General features: G+C 37.8%; 1 protein-coding gene across 1 annotated transcript in view; it reads left to right on the top strand.

Moving 5' to 3' along the window:
- The first annotated feature begins 227 nt into the window (after window positions 1-227).
- Window positions 228-27,332, top strand: part of xpo5 (exportin 5) — a 52,216-nt gene continuing 25,111 nt past the window's right edge. The window contains exons 1-20 of the mRNA XM_008125281.3: window positions 228-494; window positions 3,015-3,136; window positions 4,369-4,441; window positions 5,006-5,143; window positions 5,312-5,494; window positions 6,147-6,173; window positions 8,027-8,212; window positions 10,411-10,487; window positions 10,943-11,042; window positions 11,282-11,365; window positions 13,475-13,600; window positions 13,842-13,932; window positions 16,032-16,160; window positions 16,561-16,676; window positions 17,572-17,727; window positions 19,264-19,305; window positions 21,673-21,762; window positions 22,495-22,694; window positions 23,476-23,575; window positions 24,174-24,355. Coding sequence (XP_008123488.1) covers window positions 390-494; window positions 3,015-3,136; window positions 4,369-4,441; window positions 5,006-5,143; window positions 5,312-5,494; window positions 6,147-6,173; window positions 8,027-8,212; window positions 10,411-10,487; window positions 10,943-11,042; window positions 11,282-11,365; window positions 13,475-13,600; window positions 13,842-13,932; window positions 16,032-16,160; window positions 16,561-16,676; window positions 17,572-17,727; window positions 19,264-19,305; window positions 21,673-21,762; window positions 22,495-22,694; window positions 23,476-23,575; window positions 24,174-24,355 — 2,327 coding nt within the window. The 5' untranslated portion in view covers window positions 228-389. The remainder of the gene's footprint in view (window positions 495-3,014; window positions 3,137-4,368; window positions 4,442-5,005; window positions 5,144-5,311; window positions 5,495-6,146; window positions 6,174-8,026; window positions 8,213-10,410; window positions 10,488-10,942; window positions 11,043-11,281; window positions 11,366-13,474; window positions 13,601-13,841; window positions 13,933-16,031; window positions 16,161-16,560; window positions 16,677-17,571; window positions 17,728-19,263; window positions 19,306-21,672; window positions 21,763-22,494; window positions 22,695-23,475; window positions 23,576-24,173; window positions 24,356-27,332) is intronic.

Here is a 27,332-nt window from a genome sequence, read left to right on the forward strand (position 1 = left end):
TTGGCTACAGCCCTAGCCACAACCTCTCTCTGACGTCGCAGCCTGTAACTATAGCTCTTTGCTCCAAATTTTTGACCGTATTCCAAAGGCAGCCCAAAACTTCCTTGAGAGGACCCAGAAGCTACGTCTCAAACAACGGTGTGAGGCACTCTAACTTGTACTCTCTCTACCCTAACATAGAGCCATACACGTTGTGAAGAGTACCTTGCGCAGGCGCACTGGAGACCGTTTGACTGCTGGCGCCTGCGCAGTGCTCCCCTTGGGCTGCTGTCTCCGGCGCGGTGTGATTCTCGGGTTCTCTCCCCTGTGCGTGGTTGCCCGGGGCAACGGGGCCCAGTTTCCCCTCTTCCTCCTCGCCTCCCCCGAGTAGAGTCCCGCTCCCCGGCGCCATGTCTTGGGACCCCGTGAACACGCTCTGCGAGCAGCTGGTGAAGGCCGTGACGGTGATGATGGACCCGGCCTCCACGCAGCGGTACCGCCTGGAGGCCCTCAAGGTAGGGAAGGCGATATAGATGCAGCAGCCCTCAAAGTCAGATCTTTCCCGTATCTCCGGCGCGAGTTCGAGCCCGCGCTGCAGCCCTACACGTGCCTGGTCGCCCCGTCCCCACGCCACCTTCACGTGTCCGACTGGTTTGTGCTTCGTCTTGGGATGCAAGCTTGTTTGAGGGCTCCTGCAAGGGAGAAGGCGCCCCTTTTGCTCTGGAGGGACCCAGGGCCCGTCTGCCCCGTGCGATGAATGCGGGTTGGCACTGAAATTCGTCAACTGTTTCTTTTACCAGCTTCTACTTTTATTATGGTTTATATTTAGTTTCCAAACCTCTTATTATTAAAAGTAATGCTTTGAAGTAGCATACTTATTTATTTATCGTGTCAGAAATGAATTGAGGATAAAGTTATACTGTATAAGAGACCACAAACAACGTTAAACACTTGACATTATACTAAATTTCCTTTGACCAGAAGCTGGCCACGTGTAGTGCCTTAGGTGTCTCTGTAAAAAGCCCCTCCATTGTGCATATGGCAGGGCTCAGATTGCATTGTAGTAAGTGGCCTATGGTTTGCTCTTCTCCACACTCACGTGTCTGGACTCCACTTTGTAGCCCCATTTTTTTCAAATTGGCTCTGCATCTTGTGGTGCCAGAGCACAGTCTCTTCAGCACCTTCCAAGTCGCCCAGTCTTCTGGGTGCCCGAGGGGAGTTTCTCATCTGATATCAGCCACTGATTGAGGTTCCGGGTTTTTACCTGCCACTTTTGGACTCTCATTTGCTGATGTGTTCCTACAAGTGTCTGTTGATCAGTGGTTCCCAACCTGTGGTCCATGACTAAAATATGGTAAACGTCCTCACAGTTACTACACCGCTGCAACGAAAAAACAACTAGTCTCTGGAAACCCTCATATAGTGCCTAGGCAACACAGATGTTGGGAAGGGAGAGGCTGACTACTCACAAAAGGTGTAGCAACAAGCCTCCTGACTGCTGGTTCTCCTTCCTCCTCCTGAACTGATCAGTTCCATGTGGCACCTGGAAGTGGGAGTGCCTTGGTGTCTTTGTTTTTAGGCCTGTTCCTGGGGTTATTTGGGGTGCTGATTCAGACATTTGCATTCAATTGACCACATCAGTTCTAGATGATTAAATATGGCTTTCTGTGGGCAAGCAGATGGTGACTACTGGATGGCATATGTTCTTTATCAGAAACCAGAGCTGTTGTGGTCTATCCATTGCAATTTTCTGAATCAGCACCCCAAATAACCAAGCCGAATCTAAAGTTGACCAAAAACTGATTCGTAAACCTTTTGGTACTAACGTTGGAAAGTGGTCCCTGGTCAAAGTGACCCTGGTCAAAAAAAGGTTGGGAACCACTGCTGTAAATTTTAGAGAGCTGTTTCTTGATTTAAATCATTGGCATGCTGGCTGATTCCAAACAGATGATGCGCTGGAGATGTCAATGCCTTGGTCTTTTCATTGTGGACTGCTACTTCCCGATGGATGTCAGGTAGTGCGATACCAGCTAAACAGTATAATTTTTCCAGCGGTGTGGGCATAGACATCCTGTGATAATCTGGCATGTCTCATTTAGAGCCACATCCACTGTTTAAGGTAATGGGATATATTCCACACTGGACATGTGTTTTAGCAGCAGAGTAGCAAAGCACAAGGGCAGATGTCTCTACTGTATCTGGTTGTGATCCCCAAGTTGTGCCAGTCAGCTTTCGTATGATATTATTTCTAGCATCCGCTTTTTGCTTGGTAGTCAGAAGTAGCATATGAGGAAGGCCTATCTGCTTTCCCTTTTTTGCTGTGGGTACATCTACAGTCATGGGCAAACTTCGACCTTCCCTCCAGGTGTTTTGGACTTCAACTCCCACAATTCTTATGAATTGTGGGAGTTGAAGTCCAAAACACCTGGAGGGAGGGCCAAAGTTTGCTTGTGCTTGATCTACACTGTAGGATGAATGCAGTTTGAAACCAAAATTGTCGACTCTTTTATCATCTTTCAAGTTTCTTTGGACTTATATTTTGTATCCAAACTAAAGGATTGTGATTTGGCAGAAGGGGAAGGAAATAGGTAAAGAAAAATCCAGAAATGGGAAAGATGCACAGGAACCTACATAATTAACATATACAGATAGCTTGGGTCTTATCAGCCAAACGTTTACCCCAAAAGAAGGTCTGGGGAGAGATGGCAGTCTATTGGGATTCATAATTTCCCCCAAAAAATTTACAGCACAGAGTAGAAAAGAAATAATGAATACAAGTATGATGTAATGTTACCAATTATTAAACCTAAAGACCACATTCAGAGCCAGATGTGCATGGCAGTTTGAACTCAGATAGCATGAACTGCAGAATCATAGGCTATTTCTTTCTCCACATTCTTCCAGGGGCAGAGTTTAATAATTGTCATCTTAAGATTTTAATATTATAGTCTAGTATTGCTCTTCATTTATACCTATTCATCATATTGTAGGAAGGATATACTTGCTTTCTTAAAAATATTTATTTTATGTTTTAGTTCTGTGAAGAGTTTAAAGAAAAAAGCCCAGTGTGTGTTCCATGTGGATTAAAGCTGGCAGAGAAAACCCAGACTGCTATTGTCAGGCATTTTGGTCTTCAGATCTTGGAGCATGTAGTAAAGTAAGTAAAATAAGATAAACATGGAGGACTGTGGCGCAATAATTTTAAAATTATTTACTTATTTATTTATAAATTTTCCAGGACAAACTTGTCGAAATTACTATCTTTGGTTCAAGTGTTGCTTATTTTTTATAGCAGAGGAAATGTAGTGGCATCTTACAGAAGGATGTATACTCTGTAATTTTGTATTAATGAATCAATAACTTTAATAAACAATCTGGAGATTTATCATAATTTGTGTATTTTGTAAATCTGGCATCTTCTTATTAGTTATGAGTAGCATTGATTCCTGCCTATTTTCTTAGCTATGATACTACATCATGCTAGTTATTTGATCAAATTCTTCATGGAATTTCTCAAACTACTTCCAGAAGGGGTTTGATTTTCCATGTGCACAGACACCCTTGCCAAAAATAAAAAGAGTTTTTTTTGGATCAGATCAAGGCCCCATCTACTCTGACCATTTAATGGAATTCAAAGCTAGCTTCAAACCTCTGTGACCAGACAACAAACTCCCATAAAAGTTTGCAAAAGAAAGCCCTTAATGCGTATCAGCACTCTGTGCTTTGTGTAATCATCATTTGGGCCTCAAGTTGGTTCCAGGGTTTCCTATGTAATCATCTGCACAGCAAAACCAGTTTCTTCAATACTGCAAGTTTGAAACTGCATTAGACACTGTAGAAGGGGCCCATCTAATCCATTTCACAAATGTCTAGCCATTTGTCTGCTTGAAATCCACAGGCAGATCTTGTAGCCCTTTTCTTTCTATAATAGGCTCTGAACTTGGAGTTTTTTTTCCAATTATTTAGCTGCTAATGTTGTTTCTTATATATATTCACTATATTGTGTGGAGGAGTACTTTTATTTTTGCTTAGTTTGAATCTATCGATCAGTTTTAACTGTTGGCCTCATATTCTATCCTAAAGAAACGTTTATGCATTGTGAATAATTTTTAGACATATTCCTCCTTTGTGCTGCAAGTTTATATTCACTTAATATAAAGTGAATAAATAGGAGTGACAGAGTCACTTCTTTCTGCGTGAATCAATATATGTTTGTATTTCTAGTCACTGTTTTCCAATTTTAAAGATGCAAACATTCTACTTTCTATATTTTGTAGGACAGCTTCCAATAGAGCAATAGGAGCCAGTCTTCAGTTTTTTACATCGACATTAGACATGATATCATTTTTTTAAAATGTAGAATTGACAGATTTGTATTTTGTTGGACAGGTTCCGCTGGAACACCATGGCTCGGCTTGAGAAAGTGTATCTGAAGAACAACGTGATGGGGCTCATATTTAATGTAAGTTTGGCTATTTGTGATAATAAACAGCTAGTTTATCTAGTATGTTTTTGAGGGAAGTAGAGGTGTCACCAGCCTAAGCAACACCTCACTTTATTTCTAGATTGCAGTTTGTTTACCCTTTAAAAGAAAGTCTTATATTGATTGCAATTTTCTTTACTCCATAATAAAGAGAGAATGTATAAGAATGCAAAAAGTTGACTTATACTGAGTTATGCCCACTGTTGCCAACTTTAGTTCACAGTAGTGCTACAGGGTTTTAGGCTGGTTTCTTTCCTGGATCTTCCTGGAGATTTCTAGTATTCCATGGTGGTCTTCATCCAGCTATTAACTAGGCTTGACCCTGCTTAGTTTCTTTAATTTGACAGATTGATATTGTGGTATCACTTAAAGAAGGACAAAAGACAAGCAAGGAATGTAGCTAGAGTCTTACTTCTGGATTCTAACCAAAATGACAAGTTATAGTGACGTGTTTGTATAAATTCATTATTCTGTCTTTTTTCTCAACAGTGGATTATCTGTCTCTTTTTTTCCATCTTGTAACTCTTCATTTTTTGTTCACAGGGTACACAGAATATTTTAGAAGAAGAAAGTCACATTAAGGATGTTCTTTCTCGCATTGTGGTGGAAATGATCAAGCGTGAATGGCCCCAACATTGGCCTGACATGTTAAAGGAGCTAGACACACTTTCTAAACAAGGGGTATGTAATGCATCTTACATTCAGATTGCAGCATCTTTTCAGAATTCGTTTCTGTAGCAGTTAATTTCATCAGACTTGCATACATGTATTCCTTTTTCATTACTCTCCAAATGTTACCTTTGTTATTTGTAACTTCAGAGTTTTTTGTTTGCTTGTCTTGGACTCTAGGAGACCCAGACAGAATTGGTGATGTTCATACTTCTACGCTTGGCAGAAGATGTAGTAACATTCCAGACTCTGCCAGCTCAGCGACGGCGGGATATCCAGCAAACTCTCACCCAGAACATGGACAAGATCTTTAGTTTCCTGCTCAACACCCTTCAGCAGAATGTTAACAAATACAGGCGTTTGGTAAGAGTTTCCTTTCTGTTGTCTTGGTTATGAATGAATATCATGATTTCCATATTTATTCTATAACTACCCCTTGATAGTTACTTTCATCGCAATGCAGATGCTTTTATAAAATCTTCCAATTTTTCCATAAATCTTTGAAGATTTGTGAACTAGTTGATGTAGACAAGCTGACAGTGCTGATTAAGGAGAAATCCCTGACTAACTTTAAGAAACACTGGGATTTATTGATCATTTTCTTATAGCAAAGATGATGGCAAACTTCAACTATTGGATTTATAAATTAAAGGAGTGTTATTAAAAGTAGAAGTGTGGACATACAGTGTTATTTTAAAGGAGAAGGAAATGAATGCTTTGCTTCATGGATCTTGGGAGGGTAAACATTTAAGTTACCGAAGAAAGATTGATCTGATTATATGATTGAGTCTTTGATTTTGACGTATTGCTCATTCTCCTTAAGTTCACTTTGAACACACAATTCACCTTTTGAAAGAAAAGGTGATTTGGACCAATTCATCTTCTTTTTACTAAAGAAGAATCTATTGGAATAGTCTTTGGCTGTGCCCTGCATAATAAGAAGGGGACTGTGAAGGGGTAATGCGAAGTCCATATGCATTTCAGAAACTTTATTTTCCTTTATTTTTTCTTCCAGAAAATGGAAGCATCTCAAGAATTGAAAGTAAGTGAAGCCAGAATGAAAAGCACAAAATACTTTCCTGTTGACTGTCCCTAAACCCTTGTGTGATGTCTGTGGCATTCACTCATCCATTCAGTTTATTAACCCTCTGTAAAAAAAACTGGTCTGATCTATGACCTAGATAAATACAGATAAAGTACAGTAAAATTCATGGGTGGCAGTCAATTCGTTTTTCCCATTGATGAAATCATTTCTGGCACTAGAGAAGGTAAAGGATGTTCCCCTTCCAGCCCCCTATGATTTCTCAAGATATGCCCCAAATGTTTGGGCTCCGCTATGTAGCAGTTTAGATTATGTGAATTCAAAATGGAGGAAGAGAGGACCCATGTCATGTCAGCAAATATTTGCTTATGCAACATTGAACTTCACCCATGTATACATAACAAACATCCGAAGCAGCAGTCAATTAGCATTTCACTTCAGTGAGGTAATAATGAAGAAAATGCAAAATAAAACCCTGTTTATTTTCATGATAATAAAGTTGAAAATGAAACAACAGCAATCTAAAAAGTATGCAGAGAAGCAAACATTCTGTTGCATTTTCTGAATTCATATCTAGTATAGAAAACAAAACAGAAAAATTGAGAACCTTTTTCCCCCAAGGATACATTTTCAATTTTTCCAGAAGAAAAAAATGTGAAGTTTGAGGAACATAGAAAAAAAATGAATGACATATTTTCTGCTTTGCAGTTAGCAAAATGCTTTCTAAGACAAAGTTCTTTTCACTCAAAATGCTAGGGAGTTTCATAGTATGAAGATGTACAGTATGACCCCTACATCCATGGGACAGTTATCTAAGCTTCATTTGTCCACATCAAACATAATATTGTCCATTTTGTCATTTTCTAAGTCCTTCTGTGCAAATCTATGGAATTGCTAGGCCCTTCATGAGAGAAACATACCCAGGGAGCCTTTCATTCCTTTTGATAAAACGTTGTTGAAGAGTTCCATAGAGTTCAACTGCACTATAGAATAAATGCAGTTTAGCTCCACTTTAACTGCTTTGACTCAATGCTGTGGGATCCTAGGATTTGTAGTTGAGTGAGCCACTAGCCTTCCTTGGCAGACTTGGAAAATTACAAGTCCCACGATCCCATAGCATTGAGCCATGGTAGTTAAAGTAGTGTCAAACTGCATTATTCCTACAGTGCACCCATAGTTTCAATGTGTTACACTTCAGCCAAACATGCTTCTAGCCTAATAAGATAGTGAATATTTGTGTTCAAAATTGTTTGTTTTAGTGCGTCCCGTCCCCCCCAATTTTGATGACAAAAACTAAGATACATGTTTAGCATATTCATAGTTTTGCTCATACAAAATTAGGGTATTTACATATTTAAATTACACAAATGTCAAATAGTATAACTTTCTATGCTAAGTTGTAAAAAAGAAGCACTTTAAATTCCCCCAAGCAGTAAAGTAATTGTGGATTTGATATAAACATAAGCATAGCATTTAATTCGGTTTTCTCTCATTCTGTATTATTTTGTGAAAAACTAGGAAAACAAATTTTTGTAGCTTTAAAATTACCTAATATTTTCCATCTCTAATCTGTCTTAGTGATTTTTTATATCAGCATTCACATATTTGTCTTGGAATGTTAGGAAATCTACTCAGGCTGTACAACTCTGATCAAATTCAAGGGAGAACGTTTTTCATGGTGTTGAGTTGCTTGCACCAGTGCTAAATCCTAGTAAATTTAGAAATTTATTTTAACCATTCAATATGCTTGCACTATGATCTGCTATCAGCAGCACCAAATTTTTTATCTTTTACTTTGTGAACTAGATGACTGAGTCAGTTGTTATCTGACTTTTCAATCACTTGGTCCACAGGCACAAGCAAATTGTCGAGTGGGGATAGCAGCACTCAACACTCTGGCTGGCTACATTGATTGGGTGGCCATGAGCCACATCACAGCAGATAACTGCAAGCTCCTAGAGATGCTGTGTCTGCTTTTGAACGAGCCAGAACTCCAGATTGGAGCAGCCGAATGTCTCTTGATCGTAGTCAGCAGGAAAGTGAGTATCTCTCCTCTTTGTCTCTTTTATGAAAGGCTTTTAGGCATAAACTGGAATATGTGGATATATAAAACTTTGAAGACATTTTTTCCTACTGAGGGATTCTTCTCATGTCCATGGCTCTGGACACTCCCTGTTCCTCTAATCTTATCTAAAGTGAAACTGTTCAGAAAGAAAGATTCTTCCAAAGCTGTTGCTTTCCATTTTGAGTACTTTTATTGTGACATGGTCTGCTATCATATGTTGCCTGTGGCAGCACTATGAATGGAGAAAATGTGTACAGCCATCTCTCTACATTTGTAGTTTTGGCTTTTTGTGGATTTTATGGTTCACACATTTGATTTAAATGTTAAATCAAAATGTCGATTTAAAATGTTATTTTCAACTTTCTCCAGTATTGGTGGAGGATCTAGAGGATGCATCTAACTGTTGAATTACTGCAGTTTGACACCACTTTAACTGCCATGGCTCAATGCTATGGAATCATGGATCTTGTAGTTTAATGAGGAACAAGCACTATTGGGCAGCGAAGGCTAACGATCCGGTAAGATTACAACTCTATAGCATCAAGCCTTGGTAGTTAAATTGGTGTCAGACTACACTAATTGTATAGCATAGATGTACCCAGAGATTTCTAGAGACGGTGCCTCCAATTTTAGGACCTCCAATGTAACTCCAGCTGTCAGCAGATGTTGACCATGAAGTCATGCTGGAAGACCCAGAAATTCTTAGAGAAATGTTCACCCAAGGAAAAAAGAGGAATTCCTTTATTAGTGCTTTTTCATTTTCACAGGAGTCATGTGTCCTTTGTGACCGGATCTCTTTTTATGAAACAGCACGGGCTCTGAGGTCCACCGGGGAGGCCCTCCTCTCAGTCCCACCACCGTCACAAGTATGGTTAGTGGGGACGAGGGAGAGGGCCTTCTCAGTGGTGGCCCTCCAGCTCTAGAATGCCACGCTAGGGAAATTAAGCTAGCCCTCACCCGCCAATGTTTTCGGTCTAACCTAAAAACTTGATTCTTTAATCAGACTTTTCGACAGGTATAGAGCCCAAAAGGTTTAAAATTTGTAGACCCAGTGATTTTTCCACTGAAGGTATTTTATATGACTGGTTGGTTGCTATTCATTGTATGTCCATAATTATCGTGGCATTTTATCGATGTTTATTTTAGGATGGATTGATGTTATTGTTTTATTGTTTTATATATTGATGATGTAAATTATGTTTTTATCTTTGGTATTGATGTACAGTAGAGTCTCACTTATCCAACATAAACGGGCCGGCAGAATGTTGGATAAGTGAATATGTTGGATAATAAGGAGGGATTAAGGAAAAGCCTATTAAACATCAAATTAGGTTATGATTTTACAAATTAAGCACCAAAACATCATGTTATACAACAAATTTGACAGAAAAAGTAGTTCAATACGCAGTAATGCTATGTAGTAATTACTGTATTTATGAATTTAGCACCAAAATATCACAACATTGACTACAGAAACATTGACTACTAAAAAGCCGACTGCGTTGGATAATCCAGAATATTGGATAAGCGGATGTTGGATAAATGAGAGACTACTGTATTTGTATTTTATAGCACTGTGTGTATTGTTACATTATGTGTGCTCTGTAAGCCGCCCAAGTCCCTTTTGGGGGATGGTGGCGGGGTAAAAATTAAGTTTATTTATTTATTATTTTATTATTATTACAGTAGAGTCTCACTTATCCAAGACTCGCTTATCCAAGGTTCTGGATTATCCAAGGCATTTTTGTAGTCAGTGTTTTCAATATATCATGATATTTTGGTGCCAAATTCGTAAATACTGTAATTACAACGTAACATTACTGCGTATTGAACTACTTTTTCTGTCAAATTTGTTGTATAACATGATGTTTTGGTGCTTAATTTGTAAAATCATAACCTAATTTGATGTTTAATAGGCTTTTCCTTAATTCCTCCTTATTATCCAAGCTATTCGCTTATCCAAGGTTCTGCCGGCCTGTTTAGCTTGGATAAGTGAGACTCTACTTTATTATTATTTAAGCCCATCAAATGTAGAAGGCTGGCAGTAGTCAAGAATTAACTCTTACCATGTTGTTTGGTTTCCATTTGATAGTAACTGCTGTAGTTCCAACTTCTGCTTGTTGAAAAGGTCACTTCATGTCATAATAAAGCTCTCCTTTGTTTTTTTTATAGGGGAAATTGGAGGATCGCAAGCCTTTGATGGTGTTATTTGGGGATGTTGCAATGCACTACGTTCTCTCTAGTGCCCAGTGAGTACTATTGTTAGCTGATCTGAGCATATCATGACTCAATAATAATAATAATAATAATAATAATAATCTTTTTAATGCCCCGCCCTCTTTCCCCAGAGGGACTCAGGGTGGTTAATGAAAATGAGCTGTCCTTAAGTTTTCTCACAAATGGCATAATGGCCATATATGTTGTGACCTACATTTAAATGACCATCACTATATGCTATCAGTTCAAATGTAGACAAAACTGCCAAACCTGTATGGCAGAATACAATATACAGGCCAGTTGGCTGTGGAGTTCCCCAGCCTTCCTTCACTTTTCTAATATGGCTAATACTGCTTAAAAAGTCCAAACAGAAGACAAAAAGGGAAAAGAGACTGGACAGGCATAAAAAGAATCTTCCTTGTTAAAGACTTTATTAAACTCAGACATATACCTGCCTATGTAATTCTTTTCACACCTTTTCTTTCAGGTCAGCTGATGGGGGAGGTCTAGTAGAAAAGCACTATGTTTTCTTGAAGAGACTCTGCCAGGTCTTGTGTTCTTTAGGTAGCCAGCTATGTGCACTGGTGGTGAGTGTTCTATTTTTCAGATTATCTTCAGAGGATGTTGTATGATATTCATGCCAAGATTGAAATATCATATACAATTTTCATCACTTTCTATAGAACCTGAAAAAAGAAATATTTTGCTAGCCAAGAATAGAAAAATATTTCTATGCAAGTTAAAATTGTTTCTGTGAATAATAAAATAGCCTGAAAATGGTACTTATAACTCTAATTTTTAAATCACAATGTTTTCCTTTCAACAGGGCTCTGATTCAGAAGTGAAAACACCTGTCAACTTAGAAAAATACCTTGAGTCATTTCTAGCATTCACAACCCATCCTAGTCAGGCAAGTAGGATAATGGTTCTCTAGGACTATGAGTGTAGGATTGCTAGTTTGTGCTGTTTATCTGTAATGAATTGAAGCGTTGCCAGTATTTTAAGATTTTATTTGTGTTTCCTTGAGTTAAAAAATTACCTTGTGCAGTCATGTAGACAAGCTTCCACACATTCAGTATTCCAGAAGGAATTGAAAACTTGGTTTTACAAACAGGCCTTTGATAACAGTTAAACATAACAACGCCAACAGCTGGATAACCTAATTGGATTACACTTTCTAACTGAACCTTGGCCTCACTAACCTGACCAGTGGTAGAGATGTTGTAATTGTTTTATACCATATAATTCTGGTTTTAAAGGATGATGTCTGTTTTTTTAAAACAATTGATATGTTTTGTTTTACTTTTTCACTTTTATGGATTGTTTAGTTACTTGTGTTGATTCTATTTAAATTAGTTATTGGTTTATTGTTTTATTATCATTGTTTTATTTTGATTATTTTTGTATTATTTACACTATTGTAAGCCGTTCTGAGTTCCCTCGGGGAGATGGGGCGGGGCACCAGTAAAGTTATTGCTATTATTATTATTTATATGGGAGAAAATTGTTTAAAAACTGGGTCCCCACAGGTCAATGCTGAAAATGCTCTGTGCTCCCCACCATTTTGGCATGGAATTATCATATAAGCCTTCTGAGGCTTGGCAGTCTCTTTGCCAGCCTCAGAAGACTTGTAGAGAATACTGTAATCTCCAATTAAAATGGCTGTTGCCACTCCACCTCATGTTCAAAGTGGCAACCGTGCTACATTATTTGGGTTTCCTCAGTGTAAAGGAGGATAGAGAGGGTTGCCCTCAACCCATGGTTACAGCTTTGCACTTATCCCACTCCCTGTCCTATCATTTACAGCCTGGCCATGTTTACAGGTAGTTTACCACAACCGGTTGATGAGCGTTGTTTTAATTGAATTTTTAAGTTGTCGTTTAATATGTCTATATGTTTTACCCAACTGTATTTTTAAATTGTGTTTTGTTTTATTTTTATTTCTATGTGTAAGCCACCCCAAGTCCCTTTTGGGAGGTGATGACAGGATACAAGAATAAAGTTATATTATTATTATTTTATTGTATGACACAGCAAACAAGATAGATGTGCTGGATTTCGTATCACAAAATCACAAGTCGAACACTTCCCAAGTGTCTAGGACTGTGTGATGTGTTTTCGGATGATGCGTGCAGATCCCAGTAGGGTGGCCTTTTGCAGTTGGCAGATCGTAATTTTGTCAATGTCTATTGTATTATTATTATTATTATTATTATTATTATTATTATTATTATTATTATTATTATTATTATTATTCTGGCTTGACCAAGGAAGGGTCATGGGGTGGGAACACTGCTTTTTTCCACTTACTTTGCCCTGGGCCTGTTGTAGAAGCAGGTCGCTTTCCTTGCTCTTCTACCCATTCTTTTTTTTTTCAAGTAGTTTTCTCATACTTTTTCTTCCTTTATATTGCTTTCTGTATTTATATAGATATAGGCAGTTTGCACATCACCATCGCAGCGTAACCCCTTAAAATCTTTCTTTTCTCTTTAGTTCTTCCTAAATATGTTTTCTTTGTGCGTTTTAAAAAGAAGATGAAAAGATTTGTCAGTTATATACCCCTTAGTTTTACTTATTTTGGCTCAAAGGCTTCCATTGACTAACACATGAGTTTGATTTATGCACAAATATATATGGTAGTTGGTGGCAGAATGTCCCTGACTTGAAATCCTTCATATAGATATTCTTTTATAGTTTGGGCTATTTGTGCAACTCATAGTAGTGACTGATACCTATCTGGATTTTCTTTCTTTCTCTGTAATGGAATGTGGTACTCCTTTCTCTGTTGTTCAGGATTCATTGTAGACCAGCTAGACATGCATGTCAACAGAGGTTTCTTCATCTATTATTTTGTCATGTGGTCACTGCAATTTTTCTTTGATTTCAGTTGAGCTTGGAGTGTTTAGAGTTGCTCAAGCACGGTAATCACTACCCACTCCTTGCCAGCTGAGCATTAGATCTCATACTTTACTGATAGAGCTTTCTAGCATAATAGATTGATTCCTTTTCCCCCCTCTAGTTCTTACGCTCTTCTACCCAAATTACGTGGGGAGCACTTTTTCGACATGAAATCCTGTCACGTGATCCTCGGCTGTTGGCTATTATCCCAAATTATCTGCGGGCATCTATGACGAATTTAGTGAAGGTATGATGTTATAAGTGTCTTTTCTTCCACAATTATGTGATAAGACATCAGCAAGAAAGTTTTAAAGAGCGGTTGTCTTTCAGAGTTTAGGACAGACATTTTCTGGAATATGTTGAATGTTGCTAAGAAGCATAATTTCCAGGCATGTCACTTCATTAGATTGAAGGCAAAATTCAGAGTCTGAATTCCATCGAGATTGGAAGCATTAGAGCATAGCTTAATTTGTGCCCCTTTTTTCCAGGTGGGGTTTCCTTCCAAGACAGACAGCCCTAGTTGCGAATATTCTCGGTTTGATTTTGACAGTGATGAAGACTTCAATTGCTTCTTCAACTGTAAGTATATTCTTTTCCCATGGAAATCTATTATTTTTGAGAAAAGCTTGATGTTTTCTCCATACACTCTGAACTGAAGGTACTCTTGGAAAAGGTCCGTTCAGAGCAGAGATGTGCTGCACACTAAACCCCACATGTCTCCTATCTCCTAGATCCATACTGTGGCTCCTGGGTTCGGTGACATTGCCTTGCTAGTTACACAGGTTTCTGAAGCTCTGTTTCTCTGTCTTCAGGCCACTACTTCCACCCCCTTGTTAAGGAGTTAGATTAGTGAAAATACTTTAGTCAGATAGAAACTCTTGCTTGTCACAGAACTTTCAAAGAAAAGGAGATAAGGGCCAGACTCGCAAAAATCCTCATAAGGATTTGTGATTATCTTCAGAAAAGAGGAAAGCAGGGAAAATCCAAAATCACTTATTTTGACTCCCATCTGCCATGTTTTTGAGCACATCTTGGAGAAAGAAAATACAGCCATTCATTTGGCTTTTATATATTATTTTTCTTCCAGGTGCCCTCATGTCCCTTAGATGGCATGAGAAGACTTTTTAAAAAATGCAGATACAGTGTGTCCATACAACTCTCCAAGGAGTCCTGGGGGCTGGCCACTGTTGTAAATTCAGCTTCCACACTTAGTACTTTGTATTCTAAGTTCAGTCAAATCACTCACTTTAAACTTTTTGCCCTAATCCATCACATCTTTTGAATATAAGATGGCGTTCTTTGGATCTCAGAACGGTATAAAGGTTTATATGAGGGGAACAAGAGTAGTAAAATATATAGAAGTGTTATTCATTTCATTCCACCTCAGGTCATTGCAGAAAAGAACAACAATATTGATGATACAGACAGATGCAGGCATGTATTTGTTTAAGATAGTAATTCTAGTCCTCTGGGTGATCAACTTCAGCTCCCAGAATCCTCAGCTGCATTGGCCAAGTATCAAGGACTCTGGGAATCCAAAACATCTGGAAAGCCAGAGTTTAGGAAACCTTGATTTAAGCTATAATTTAACCCATATGTCAATATCTCCATACATGTGAAAACAAAAGCTTCCATTACTGAAACTGTCTTAGGTCAGACCTATAAGCTCTTTATCTTTGCTGGAGATCAGCCCTTTAATGCAGTTTGCCTGATAGCTTCAATTTAAATGCTTTAGATTTTAGGGAGAATCGTCTTTATTGACATTATCCATCATTGAAATACATTATTATTTTTAACCTGTATTTTATCAATTTGATCTCTGATCTGTAGTTGCTGTTGCTCAGTTGTTGTGGTTCCTTACATATCTAAATATTTTAGATACAAATATCTATTTTAAATTAAGGATATTCTTCTTGAAATCTTTCTTTAGAAGCACATCTAAATTTTAAAGGATAGATTACCTAGGCTTCATCCAAATCTTATTATATCTCTGTCCTTGGAACTTTGTTGTCATGATATAAGAATCACTTCATTAGGCAGAACTCAAGCAACAAGCAAAACATTTGAAGAAATACTAGGACACGTGGCAACTGCCCTGATCCTCCTCCCCCGATCCTTGGGCTGTCCTCTTGGCATTATGCCAGGAAGAGGGTGATACAGGCGGTGGCTGAGAGTGCTCTGGAGGGCTCTCAGCCACAACGTGCCTTCCTTGAGCTGTCTTCCTGACATAAGAATGGGGCCGCTTGTACTGTCCTTATGCCGGGAGAAGGGCGAGACACGAGGTGGCTAAGAGGGCTCCAGGGGGTTCTCAGCTGTTGCATGCCTTCCTCCCCCATCTTTTTGGCATAAGGACACAGCAGGCCACTGTGTCCTTATGCCAAGAAGACAGGGAAAATGAGAAGGGCCTGAGGTAAGCACACAGAGGGCCGCATCCGGCCCCCGAGCCTTAGTTTGCCCATGCCTGGTGTATACTATATTTCTTAAACATTATGATGTACGATTGAAGTGCTGAACTGAGAACACAAACATTTGCCTCCTGAATAATCCTAGGTCTTCCTTTATTTGAACTGAGCAGCAGCAGTAGAAATACTACCTGTTTTAGAACAAGATGGCTTTTCTATCAAGAGAACCTTTATCTGTTTCCAAGCGACTCCCTTTTTGTCCCATTTGTCTTACAGCTTTCCGTGCGCAACAGGGAGAGGTAATCAGAATGGCATGTCGACTGGACCCTAAGACTGGTTTCCAAATGGCCGCGGAGTGGTTGAAATATCAGTTCTCAATTCCGATTGAGACTGGACCTATGAACTGTAAGTTTCCCTCAGTTCTTAGAAGTGCTTCAGAAGCTTCCTTTCTTTATCTTATTTTTTCCTAGCAAGGTATTCCATTTAGATAGAAGGTCTTTCAAAATCTCATGCTGATCATCCAGAGTATTGTGTGAAATCTCTGCCATTCTTGTATTTTGTGGTACCTTTTAGTAGTGAAAACAGTATATGTCTTAAAAACAGCACTTTATAGGAAAAACTAGTGACAAATTTAAATAGATTTTCCTGTAAAATAAAACAAGCTGTTCTTTAAATACATTTATTTCTTGGAAACATTATTCACAAAATGACAATTTGTAAAGAATTTATTGCACTGATAATTATCTAACTAATTTTACATTGCTACTAATCCAAAGATGTCCTAATGTTTTTCTTCCTCCTATAGCTAAAACCAATGAAAGCCACTGCTCCATCTTTTCTCCTTCCTTCGTTCAGTGGGATGCTATGACCTTTTTCTTGGAGAGCATTATTAGCCCAATGTTCCGGACCCTGGAAAAGGAAGTATGTAGACCAAATATTCTATTTATTTTTGCTATTTTAATGAAGAAGAAGAGATAGGAGAACATAGCAACATCTTGTTTGTTCCAGTTCAGTTCAAGTATGAATCTCAGGTATCATTATATAGCTGCTCCCCCATATTTGTGCCTAAACTTATATAATATAGGACACAAACTGACCCTGGGGTTGATTAGTTGTGCAACAATAATTGCATAATAAGGGTAATATAATGGATTTTATTTTCATCCAGTCCAAATCTCTTGTCAGGTTGCGTTTTCTTGATCAGAAAGCAAAGTTAGTGTGCTGCAAGAATTAAGGCAGATGTTTAATTAATCTGGTAAATAAAACAATCTTGAGAAAGAAGAACAAAATGTGCAAACAGAAGCCTCTATTTGGCATTTTAAAATTCAGGTGTTGTCCTGTGGTTTCTCTACAGTATACCTGGATGAGTAACTCTTTCTAAATGTTTCCCACTCCCCATTTTTAAATATCACACTTTATTAGAATTAGAATATATAGTGAAAGCTAAACAGTAAATGAAATGGTTCAGCAGTGCTTCTACTGTTAAATGCTTATAGCTGTACAGAAGCATGTCTTCAAATGCTCTTCAGAGAAGAAGTGACACATGTCCTGTTACAGTGAATCTCCACATCCAGTGGTTCACACTTTTCCTGTGGAGTTGCTTTAAGTTGTTTTAATTCATATTAAAATCTTGAAATGCCTTGTATTACTCTGTTTGTGGTACTGTCTGCAAGGGAATGCTTCTCATATACATTTGATAACCAAAATTGGCATTTCTGAATGTGTTGGGAGGTTTCTGCTAAGGATACAGACAACCTGAGTGGAATTCTGCAACACTGATATGCATTAATATTGTTTTATTTTATTTTTCTTGCAGGAGATCCCAGTGGCAGATGGCATAGAACTGCTGCAGCTTGTCCTTCACTATGAAACAAAGGATCCTCTCATTCTGTCCTGTGTTCTTTCTAACGTCTCGGCACTTTTTCAGTTTGTCACATACAGACCCGAATTCCTTCCAGAAGTGCTTTCCAAAGTAAGCAGTTCTGTGGTATCCACTTTGAAGGCTACACCCTCAAAAGTTATATAACCTAAATCATTTTCTGTAGGTTTTCCATGTTTTGAAAGATGCATGTGAAAAAGAGGTTCGAAATACTATTGTAGAGATCAGTTACTCTGGAAAGAATAATGTCCTCTATGATCAACAGATGTTGCTCTTGGTCTCGCTCTTAGGGCACTTCTGAACACTTTGCTATGCTTGAAAATACAAGTGACCTTTTTGGTTAGGAGCACATGTGCCTCTTTTGTGTAGATTACAACTCTTTTTAAGATAGAAAGGTAATTTATCTCATCTGTACTTTGTAATCTCCAAATACAAATGGGATTAGTTACCTTTTTGTCCTAAAAAGTGTTGTAATTACACAAAGAAATTAGGATTACAAAAAATCTTAGAACTGGCAGAAATTGACACATTATCTTGCTTGATTAAAGAGAAGTCAATTGCTATCTTTTTAAAAGAATGGGAACCATTTATATTATTAATAAAGAAAAAGGGAAATGTGAAAACTCTGGCGGGTTTTGAAGATTGAAGAACAAATAAGAATTGGATAGAATGAAAGAAACTGTCTAAAATTATAGATTGATGAGATTATAACATTTTCTGTCTTTGAGGTAGGAGGTGGGATATCCATTTTAATCTTTTATTATTATTATTTTGATGATTGTTTTGCCATGGGGAGGGTAGGAAAAATAGTTTAAATTTGTTCATATAGTAATATGTCAGAGAGGGGGAAATTATTGTCTTTATAAATTGTGTGATAATACATACTTACATAGCTGAATTTTTTAAAAAAAACTTTGTAAGCTCCCAAATTCACTATTGCAGCGTGCTTATACTGAACTGAAGACCACTCAGAAACTTGAATTGTCCTAAAATGCTCCTAAGCTTTTACATCCAAAAGGGAGGGAAAGGTGTTGCTGTGCTACATTGACTATTTTTCCAGATGCCAGAATTCAATTTTAAAGGTCATCCTGTCCTGGGACCTTGCCTTTTAAAGTGTCTACCTCAAGCTCATCTCCAGGAGCTGAGTTGAATTCAGGACAACTTAAGGAAGGGGTGGGGATTTTAAGCGAAAACCTTAGTTATGCAATAGTTTGAGAGGAGACACCCCATATTGGATGTCAACCTTTGCAGAAACAAACTTGAAAATTTATAGTCGGTTTCTGTTAAGAACTTGGAAGATAGAAGAGATCCAAATGAGCGCTTTAGCAATTGGTGACTTGTAGTGTTAGTTCTTAATTCTGTACTATGTTCATTCAGTTCTAATGCTGAAATAATGGAATAATTCTGCTAAATTTATTTTTGCAGGGAATGTGAGCTCTACATTGTGTCTATGTTGTAACTGTTAAGAGATAATGCCAACTTAAGAATATACTTCTTTTCTACTGAAGTATTTCGCTGAAATAGATGCAGGAGCAACTACCCTGATGTTAAAAAATGTTCTTGGATTACCTGCAATGATTTAAGAGAGAGAAAGCTATCAAATAGTAACTTTTATTCTTTTCCCCATAGCTTTTTGCCTCTGTTACTTTTGAAGTTGTAGAAGAAAGTAAGGTAAGCCTATTTCAGCTATGTTGCACTAAGATATTTGGCTGGAGCTTCCTAATCACATAGCAAAACATAACAGACTTCTCAGACACTGTAAGCTTGAAATGGAGCCATGTTCGTTGGTAAGTGGCCCTTTCCTACACACACCTCTTAGGAGATAAACTTCAGTATTAGCCCTACGTGTTTGCCACTACATCTCTGTCAATTTGTTTGGCATAACGTTTCCTTTTTGTTGTAGAGTTCATACTGAATTGTGTAAACGCTATTGGAGAAACTGTTACAAAAGATGAATGAGTCTAAGTAATTAATTTGTTATGAGGCACTGAGTTCACAACCAAACGTTTCTGTTGAGTTTCAGTAATTTATTTTTTAAAGGTAAGGTCTGTCATTCCCCATTCCAAATACAAATAAACACACTCACAAAATAAGTCGCTCAGTGTTTCTATCCTGCATACTAAAAGAAGCAGTTAAATATAGTTACCAATATTCAGAACATGGACTTAAGCTGAGCCTGTGGTTGTCTGTCCTTCCCTGTTATTGGCAGAAATTGAACATATGTACCATATGTGTTGTCGAAGGCTTTCATGGCCAGGATCACAGGGTTGTTTTATGTTTTCCAGGCTGTATGGCCATGTTCTAGAAGAATTCTCTCCTAATGTTTCGCCCACATCTATGGCAGGCATCCTCAGAGGTTGTGAGATATGGAGAAACTCAGCAAGGAAGGTTTATATATATCTGTGGAAAGTCCATGGTGAGAGAAGAACTCTTGTCAGTTGGAGGCCAGTGTGAATGTTGTAGTTAATCACCTTAATTAGCATTGAATAGCTTCAATTCCTGGCTTCTTCCTGCCTGGGGGCATCTTTTGTTCAGAATCGTTAGCTGCCCCTGGTTCCCATGTCTGGAACTCCTCTGTTTTCAGAGTATTGCTTCTTATTTACTGTTCTGATTTTTGAGTTTTTTTAATACTGGTAGCCAGATTTTGTTCATTTTCATGGTTTCTTTCTTTCTGTTGAACAAAGGGGGGCCCCAGGCAGGAAGAAGCCAGGAGATGAAGCTATTCAATGCCAATTAAGGTGATTAATTACAACATTCACACTGGCCTCCAACTGACAAGAGTTCTCTCACCCTGGACTTTCCACATATATATATATAAACCTTCCTTGCTGAGTTTCTCCATACCTCACAACCTCTGAGGATGCCTGCCATAGATGTGGGCGAAACATCAGGAGAGAATTCTTCTAGAACATGGCCATACAGCCCGGAAAACATTAAAAAACCCATATGTACCATATTTACTCATGTATAAAACAATCTCATGTATAAATCAAGAATAAGTTTTGGGGCCAAAATTATGGATTTTGATAAGACCTGTGGATTTTATTATTATTATTATTAGTATTAACTTTATTTATACCCTGCCTTTCTCCTCTTGGCGACTCAAGGCGGCTAACAATCCCACACTAGACGAGTTTAAAAAATGCAATACAATAGATAAAAAACAAATAGTAACAGTGTGGTAAAAACAGAAGTAAAATACAATAAATGTACTTAAAACGTCCTTATCCATTCCATAGAAGGGTGAACACGACAACAGGGCCTTGGGGGCAGCCAGCTCAGGCCATTTGCTCTTGTCTCTTGCTGCATCCTATTAGGGGAAGCACCAAAAAGCTGGCACTGCCATTTTCCTTCCTAGACATCCAAAAAAGGCCAGAACTGAGTAGATTCAGATTCTTCCTGGACAGACTTAACTTCTTGCCTTTTGCCACTCTATTTAGAGAACGGGATGGCTCTTTTTTGATAAGAGTTATTTCTGTACCTTTTACTTATATTGACCCATGGGTAAATCAATCCAATCAATTATTTTACTAATATTTTTAGTTGTATACATTAGTATATAGAGTATATAGATTTGGTGTTGTGTCACACCATTCACTATAAGTTAATAGAACCAGAGTGCACTATATTAAGTCCCACCCTGGTCAAAGTTTTGAATAGTATCCAAAGAATCTTAGTAGATTGTCTGCACTGTTCCTGCTTCCTGCCCAGACTCTTAAAATGTCAATGCTGTTCCATTTTTAGAAGCCTTTTGGATTTTCTTGGTTGCTGAAATCACAGCTTTTGTGTACAATAGCATTTAATTTTAGAAGCTTTAACAGAACTGGAAATTGGAGCCTCTTCAATCATTTGACAAGTCTTATCTATCAGTAGTTTTCTAAAAAGGTATTAAACTTTCAAGATTTCAAGATTAATACCTTAGTAAAAGTTACTGATGTGTATCACTGGCTAAATGATTAAAGAGGCTCAACATTATGAGTCTGTTGAAGCTTGTAAATTAAGATGTTATCCTAATTTTTCATTTCTTGGGTTTCACAGGCCCCTAGAACCCGTGCAGTGAAGAATGTGAGACGACATGCCTGCTCCTCCATCATCAAAATGTGTCGGGATTATCCTCAACTTGTGCTGGTATATAATTACATTTACACAACATGGAAAATTGATCTGATTTAAACTGCTTAAAGCTCTCTGTGTTTTAAAGATTCGTGCGATGAAATTGCTTACTTTATGGTTAGTGTGAAGAAGAAAAGATTTCAGTAATTATTCTGTATGTCTGGATATTAGGGATAGAAAAGATACTAATCACCGTCATCTACTTTTCATTGATTTCAGATAGGAAGATTTAGCAATGCAGGAAATATAACAGTTATTTGTGGACATAAGAGTTTGGAATTAAAGGCTTGATTCCTTAGCAGCTTATTGCTATAAGAGACACTGGTACTTTCCATAGCAGTATAGTATATGATACATTCCCAGACTTCACATGGATAAATGAAACTGCAGATGATGGAAAGTTCAATTATTTTCAATTGGCTAGATGACAGAGGAACCAAGAAGATGATGTAACGTGTATTGGAGGCCCTAAATGAATAAATGTAGATAGAAGAAGTATATTGTTCCAAAGATATAGGGGTCATATTGTAGATGTAAAAGCATTTTGGAAAAGTCATTGAATAATATGTTGTATCCATATGTTAAATGTTGACTGCAAGTAATGCTGCTACTTGCTGTAATTACATATTTTTAAAAATAAGACGTCACTGGATCACCTTTGTGTATTCAAATATTGCATCAACGTGAATCCCAAAAGTCAACTTGTTTGCTGTTTTGGTTGTCTGAAACTAGAATCTGTTTCTTTAGCCAAACTTTGACATGCTGTACAACCACGTGAAGCAGCTGCTATCTAATGAACTTCTCCTGACTCAAATGGAGAAATGTGCTCTCATGGAAGCCCTGGTCCTTATTAGCAACCAGTTCAAGGATTATGAGCGGCAGAAGGTCTTCTTGGAAGAACTCATGTCTCCTGTTGTTAATCTGTGGCTTTCAGAAGAAATGAAAAGGTATAAAAATGCTGACCATTTCCCTCGGCTTATAAATTGAATTTGTAGAAGGTGCCAGGCTTCTAATTTTAAAAATCTCTGCAACAACTGTGATCCATTGCCTCACTTGGGAGATAGTGGAAGTTAACCTATCCATGGCTGTTTGCTTTCTGCTGACAAAAATAGACCTCCCAATGTTCCAAAGCTCAGTTGAATGCTTGGATCCAAAGAGATTTTTGTGTGTGTGTGTGTGTGTGTATATATATATATATATATACACACACACATACATACACACGCATACCCTGTTTCCCCTAAAATAAGACATCCCCAGAAAATAAGACCTAGTAGAGGTTTTGCTGAATTGCTAAATATAAGGCCTCCCCCGAAAGTAAGACCTAGAAAAGTTTTTGTTTGGAAGCATGCCCATTGAACAGAACACCAGAGCATGCAGGATCGGTAAATGTACATACCATAGAGTGTTGTACATGGAAATATTGGTAGTAACAAGAAATTCTTGATAGGATTTACAGTTTGTCTGGTTATGCTGGTTTGTGATGACAACTATTGTACAGTATATAATAAATGCTCATTTTTTTGTTCAACAATAAATGTGAATTCTTCTTCATGGAAAAATAAGACATCCCCTGAAAATAAGACTTAGTGCATCTTTGGGAGCAAAAATTAATATAAGACACTATCTTATTTTCAGGGAAACATGGTACACACACACACACACACACACACACACACACACACACAAAACCTTCCTGAATCAAGACATCTTTGTCTAACTCTTCAGAGTCTTGGCGAATACTGAAGATTTCATCCACTATGTTGGTGCTGATAACATGATTGCAGATCCAACCACAGACGACTCCTGTGGCCTGAATCGTTCTAGAGTAAGTAATAATGAGCTTGAAATAATAATGTATCTTGTGTTTTGTTATACTTTAGCACAGATTGAATATCCCTTTCCCCAAGTAACCCTGTCCAGTAATTATACAAAAAAGTTGTATCTTCTGCATCTGGATGTTTATCGCAAAAGTTTTATATATCACTGTATTTGGTGGGGGGCGGGCGATGGGACACCAATAGGAAACTAAAATATTGTGGAGAGATAAAGGATATTTGAGAATTGAAATTCCCAAAGGAACCTCAAAAATAAGGGGCTTCGCTGTTTTGAAAGTTTTATGCATGACAATTTTTCTATACAGATTTCAATTCCATGTAGGAAAGGCATGCCTATTTCCAGGTGTGGTGAGCCACTTCCCATTTATACGCATGATAAAATATACATACATGTTCAATATACATGATCATGGATGTTTGATTTAATGTATGTTATTCAAATCATAATAAATGACAATAGAGGGAAATAGTCGTTCATGAAGCACAGTTATAATTATTTTGCTGAGTTCTGAGGGAAGCAGCTTTCTGTTGTTACAGTGACTAATCTAAGAATGATTTCATTTATGATTCTAACAATTTTCTTTGCAGATAAATTTATGTGTGTATACCATTCTGGGAGTTGTAAAACGAGCTCGCTGGCCTGCTTCCTTGGAAGAGGCCAAATCTGGAGGATTTGTGGCTGGTTACATGTCTAATGGAAATCCAATCTACCGTAACCCTTGCTCTGTGCAGATCCTGAAACTTTTTGACAACTTGCTTGCTCTTATAAGGTGAGTCAACGTAGCATGTTAATGAAAATATTATATAGAGTGGAACTCTGAATAAATGTATTTCATTATGAAAACTAGTGAAAGTATATGTTAAAGCACTTTTCGTGTGGATGGATGGATAGATAGATAGATAGATAGATAGATAGATAGATAGATAGATAGATAGATAGATAGAAAACATAGCTCTCATCTCTACCCTGCCCTCTCTGAGTGGGAGTTCTAACAATTATTTCCCAGAAATAAACAGAAATTAAAACAAGGTATATTTTGCACTACTTTCAGCCCTGTCAACCTGCTTTTGCTGTTTGGTATTGTGTATTTTTTTTCTTCTCTTTTCATACTGGAACAAATGCTAAGCTTCCAGAAGCAGTCCTGTGAAAATGCATTTATCTGTTTGCTTAAGAGTATTTGTATCCTGCTTTTTAGTCATAAAGGCTGTCAGAGTACCTTACAACTTGTTAACCTGACAGTTCCCTACTCACAATCTGATCAAGACACAGCACACAAGTATAGGAAGGCAGATATTCCCTCCTCTTTTTTCCTTCCGTGGCTAAAGGCAGTGGCAGTCAATGTGGAGGGAAGGTTTTCCTTTCATCTGCTTCTGGGTGATGGAGCTGTGACTGCTTCTTCTTTCCCTCCACATCCAGAGCAGTGGCAGTTGGATCTTTCATCTGCTTCTAAGCCCAGGCTTGTCTCTTCTTTCAATTTATAAGTGACATTAGCAGTTGTGATTCTTCTGGACTTATGATGGGAAATGGTCAAACGAGACCTCTGTCTTCATTGATGCGATTATATGTTGTGTTATCCTCAAAAGCAGAAGTGAGGACCTCGTAGCCTTCCAGATGATGTTGCTCTGAAAATCTAGTAAACCCTTTTGAAGTACAATAAATGGTTAGTGATGGTGGGAGTTACAGCGCAAGTTTTGGAAGATGCAACATTGACTGTGTATGCTCAAAAAGATAATGAAGGCAGGGTGGAATTTGAGATCAGCCTAAGTCAAAGGTCAAATTACAGGAAAGGAGATTCCACCTGGACATTAGAAAGAATTTCCTGGCCATAAGAGCTGTTCATCAGTGGCACTCACTTCCTCAGAGTGTGGTGGAGGCTCCTTTGAAGGCTTTTAAACAGAAGCTGGATGGCCAACTGTCAGGGGTACTCTGTGCTTTTTCTTGCATAGTAGGGGGTTGGACTAGATGGCCCTTGTGATCTTCTGTGATTCTATGATTCTAAGTCAGCAAAGTGATCAAAAAGAATTCTGTATTGCCTTCTATTCAAAGTACTTCCTGCATTCTAGAGATGAAAAGATGAGAGAAGTCCTACTCATTTAGTAGATGTATGAAAAAGATAAATTTGGCAAACATAACTTATTTGACACGCTACAAATGCTAAGAATTCCCTTTTTATACTACTACTAAAAATGCAAAAGTGTTAATTTGCATCTGGTCACTTTAGGATTAGAACATCAAGACTCATGCTGTACTGAAGAGCAGCACTGGTTCTTGTGCTATATGAGGGTTACTGACAGAGAGAACAGTTGCTGTGAGAAACAATGAAAGTTAGCAGAATGCAAGTGTCAGTAGTTTAAAAAAATTAGACATCTCACAAAAATGGAGAATTGTGTACATTCTAATTTTAAAAATTGTAACAAGTAGCAGTCATTGTAGTATTGCCAAAAGTAATGATGCTCATTAAAAGGACATTAATTTCCTTGTGAACATCTCCTGATATAAAGGTAATTTCAGATTGGATTAATAAATCAGATGACACATCTTTAAACAGAGCTGTAATGACATAATGTTGTCTTTTGGCTATTTATGGAGATGAGATTTAGAGCAGGAGTTCTTAAACAGAGATTTCTGAAAAGATTTTAGTGCGTTTGTGAGCTTTTTTTGTTTTCTCTGACCTCTATCTGGAATCTAGCATTTTCTTCACTTATGAATGTATGCAATAAATCGTACTGGTGTTAATTTCATATAATGTTACAGTTGCTGCATAGTTCATCCTTACTTTGAAATTTTTGGTAGTTGCGCAACATTAAATTACACGTAATCACAGTTCTGCTGTGTACAAACTATTTAATTTCAAAACATGCCACTATTAGGTTTCATAATATGGTTTTCCTCTAACTGGCAGAAGGGTTTGGGGAACAAAAAAGGTTAAGACCCCTTGGATTAGAGAGCTTTCAGGCAGAAATGGGGAGAGCCCTCACTGGTTATGCTTAGCAAGGGGTGTCTGATTGATTTTGTTTTCACTCATAATCTCATCCTCTAAGCATGGAAGAGCAGTGGTAAGGAAGGGTTGTGTACCCATAAAACTAAATAATAGAAATTCACTTAGGGCTCTTCCACACAGTCATATAACCCAAAATATCAAGGCAGATAATCCACAATATCTGCTTTGAATTGGGTTATCTCAGTCCACACTGCCGTATAATCCAGTTCAAAGCAGATAATATGGGATTTTATACAGCTATGTGGAAGAGAACTGAGATACCTTCCTTATTTATGATGTTCAGGAAAATAACTGGTTTAATTTGAGTGTGCAGTTGTGTGTGCACATATCTTACAAACTCAGTAAGACTTAAGAATAGAAATGCACAACATTGGCAATCATGGGCTATCTGCTGCCCATAATTTGACACAAACCTGTTACTGTTCCCTAGCATATTCTGGGGAAAATATGCAAATTCCCCATATCAGATAACCCAAGAAGCACTGATATACAAGATTTCACCTTAATACATTTTTTGTGATTTGAATGTCAGTTTCTAAGATTAAAAAAATATTATTTATTGACTACATTTTCTATTTAAATATTCCCTGACCAAGTCCCATTTGTATGTCTTCTTCTACAACTCCTGTAAATCTCTGACCATTGTCTGGGTCCTACTGCAGTCTATAACAGTGTGACTTTCCAACAACTTTCTGGGGGGAAATAAAACAGTTGCATAGATATGGCACCAGTCCCGGGCATATTT

This window comes from Anolis carolinensis, chromosome 1 (genome assembly GCF_035594765.1).
Source record: "Anolis carolinensis isolate JA03-04 chromosome 1, rAnoCar3.1.pri, whole genome shotgun sequence".
NCBI lineage: Eukaryota > Metazoa > Chordata > Lepidosauria > Squamata > Dactyloidae > Anolis > Anolis carolinensis.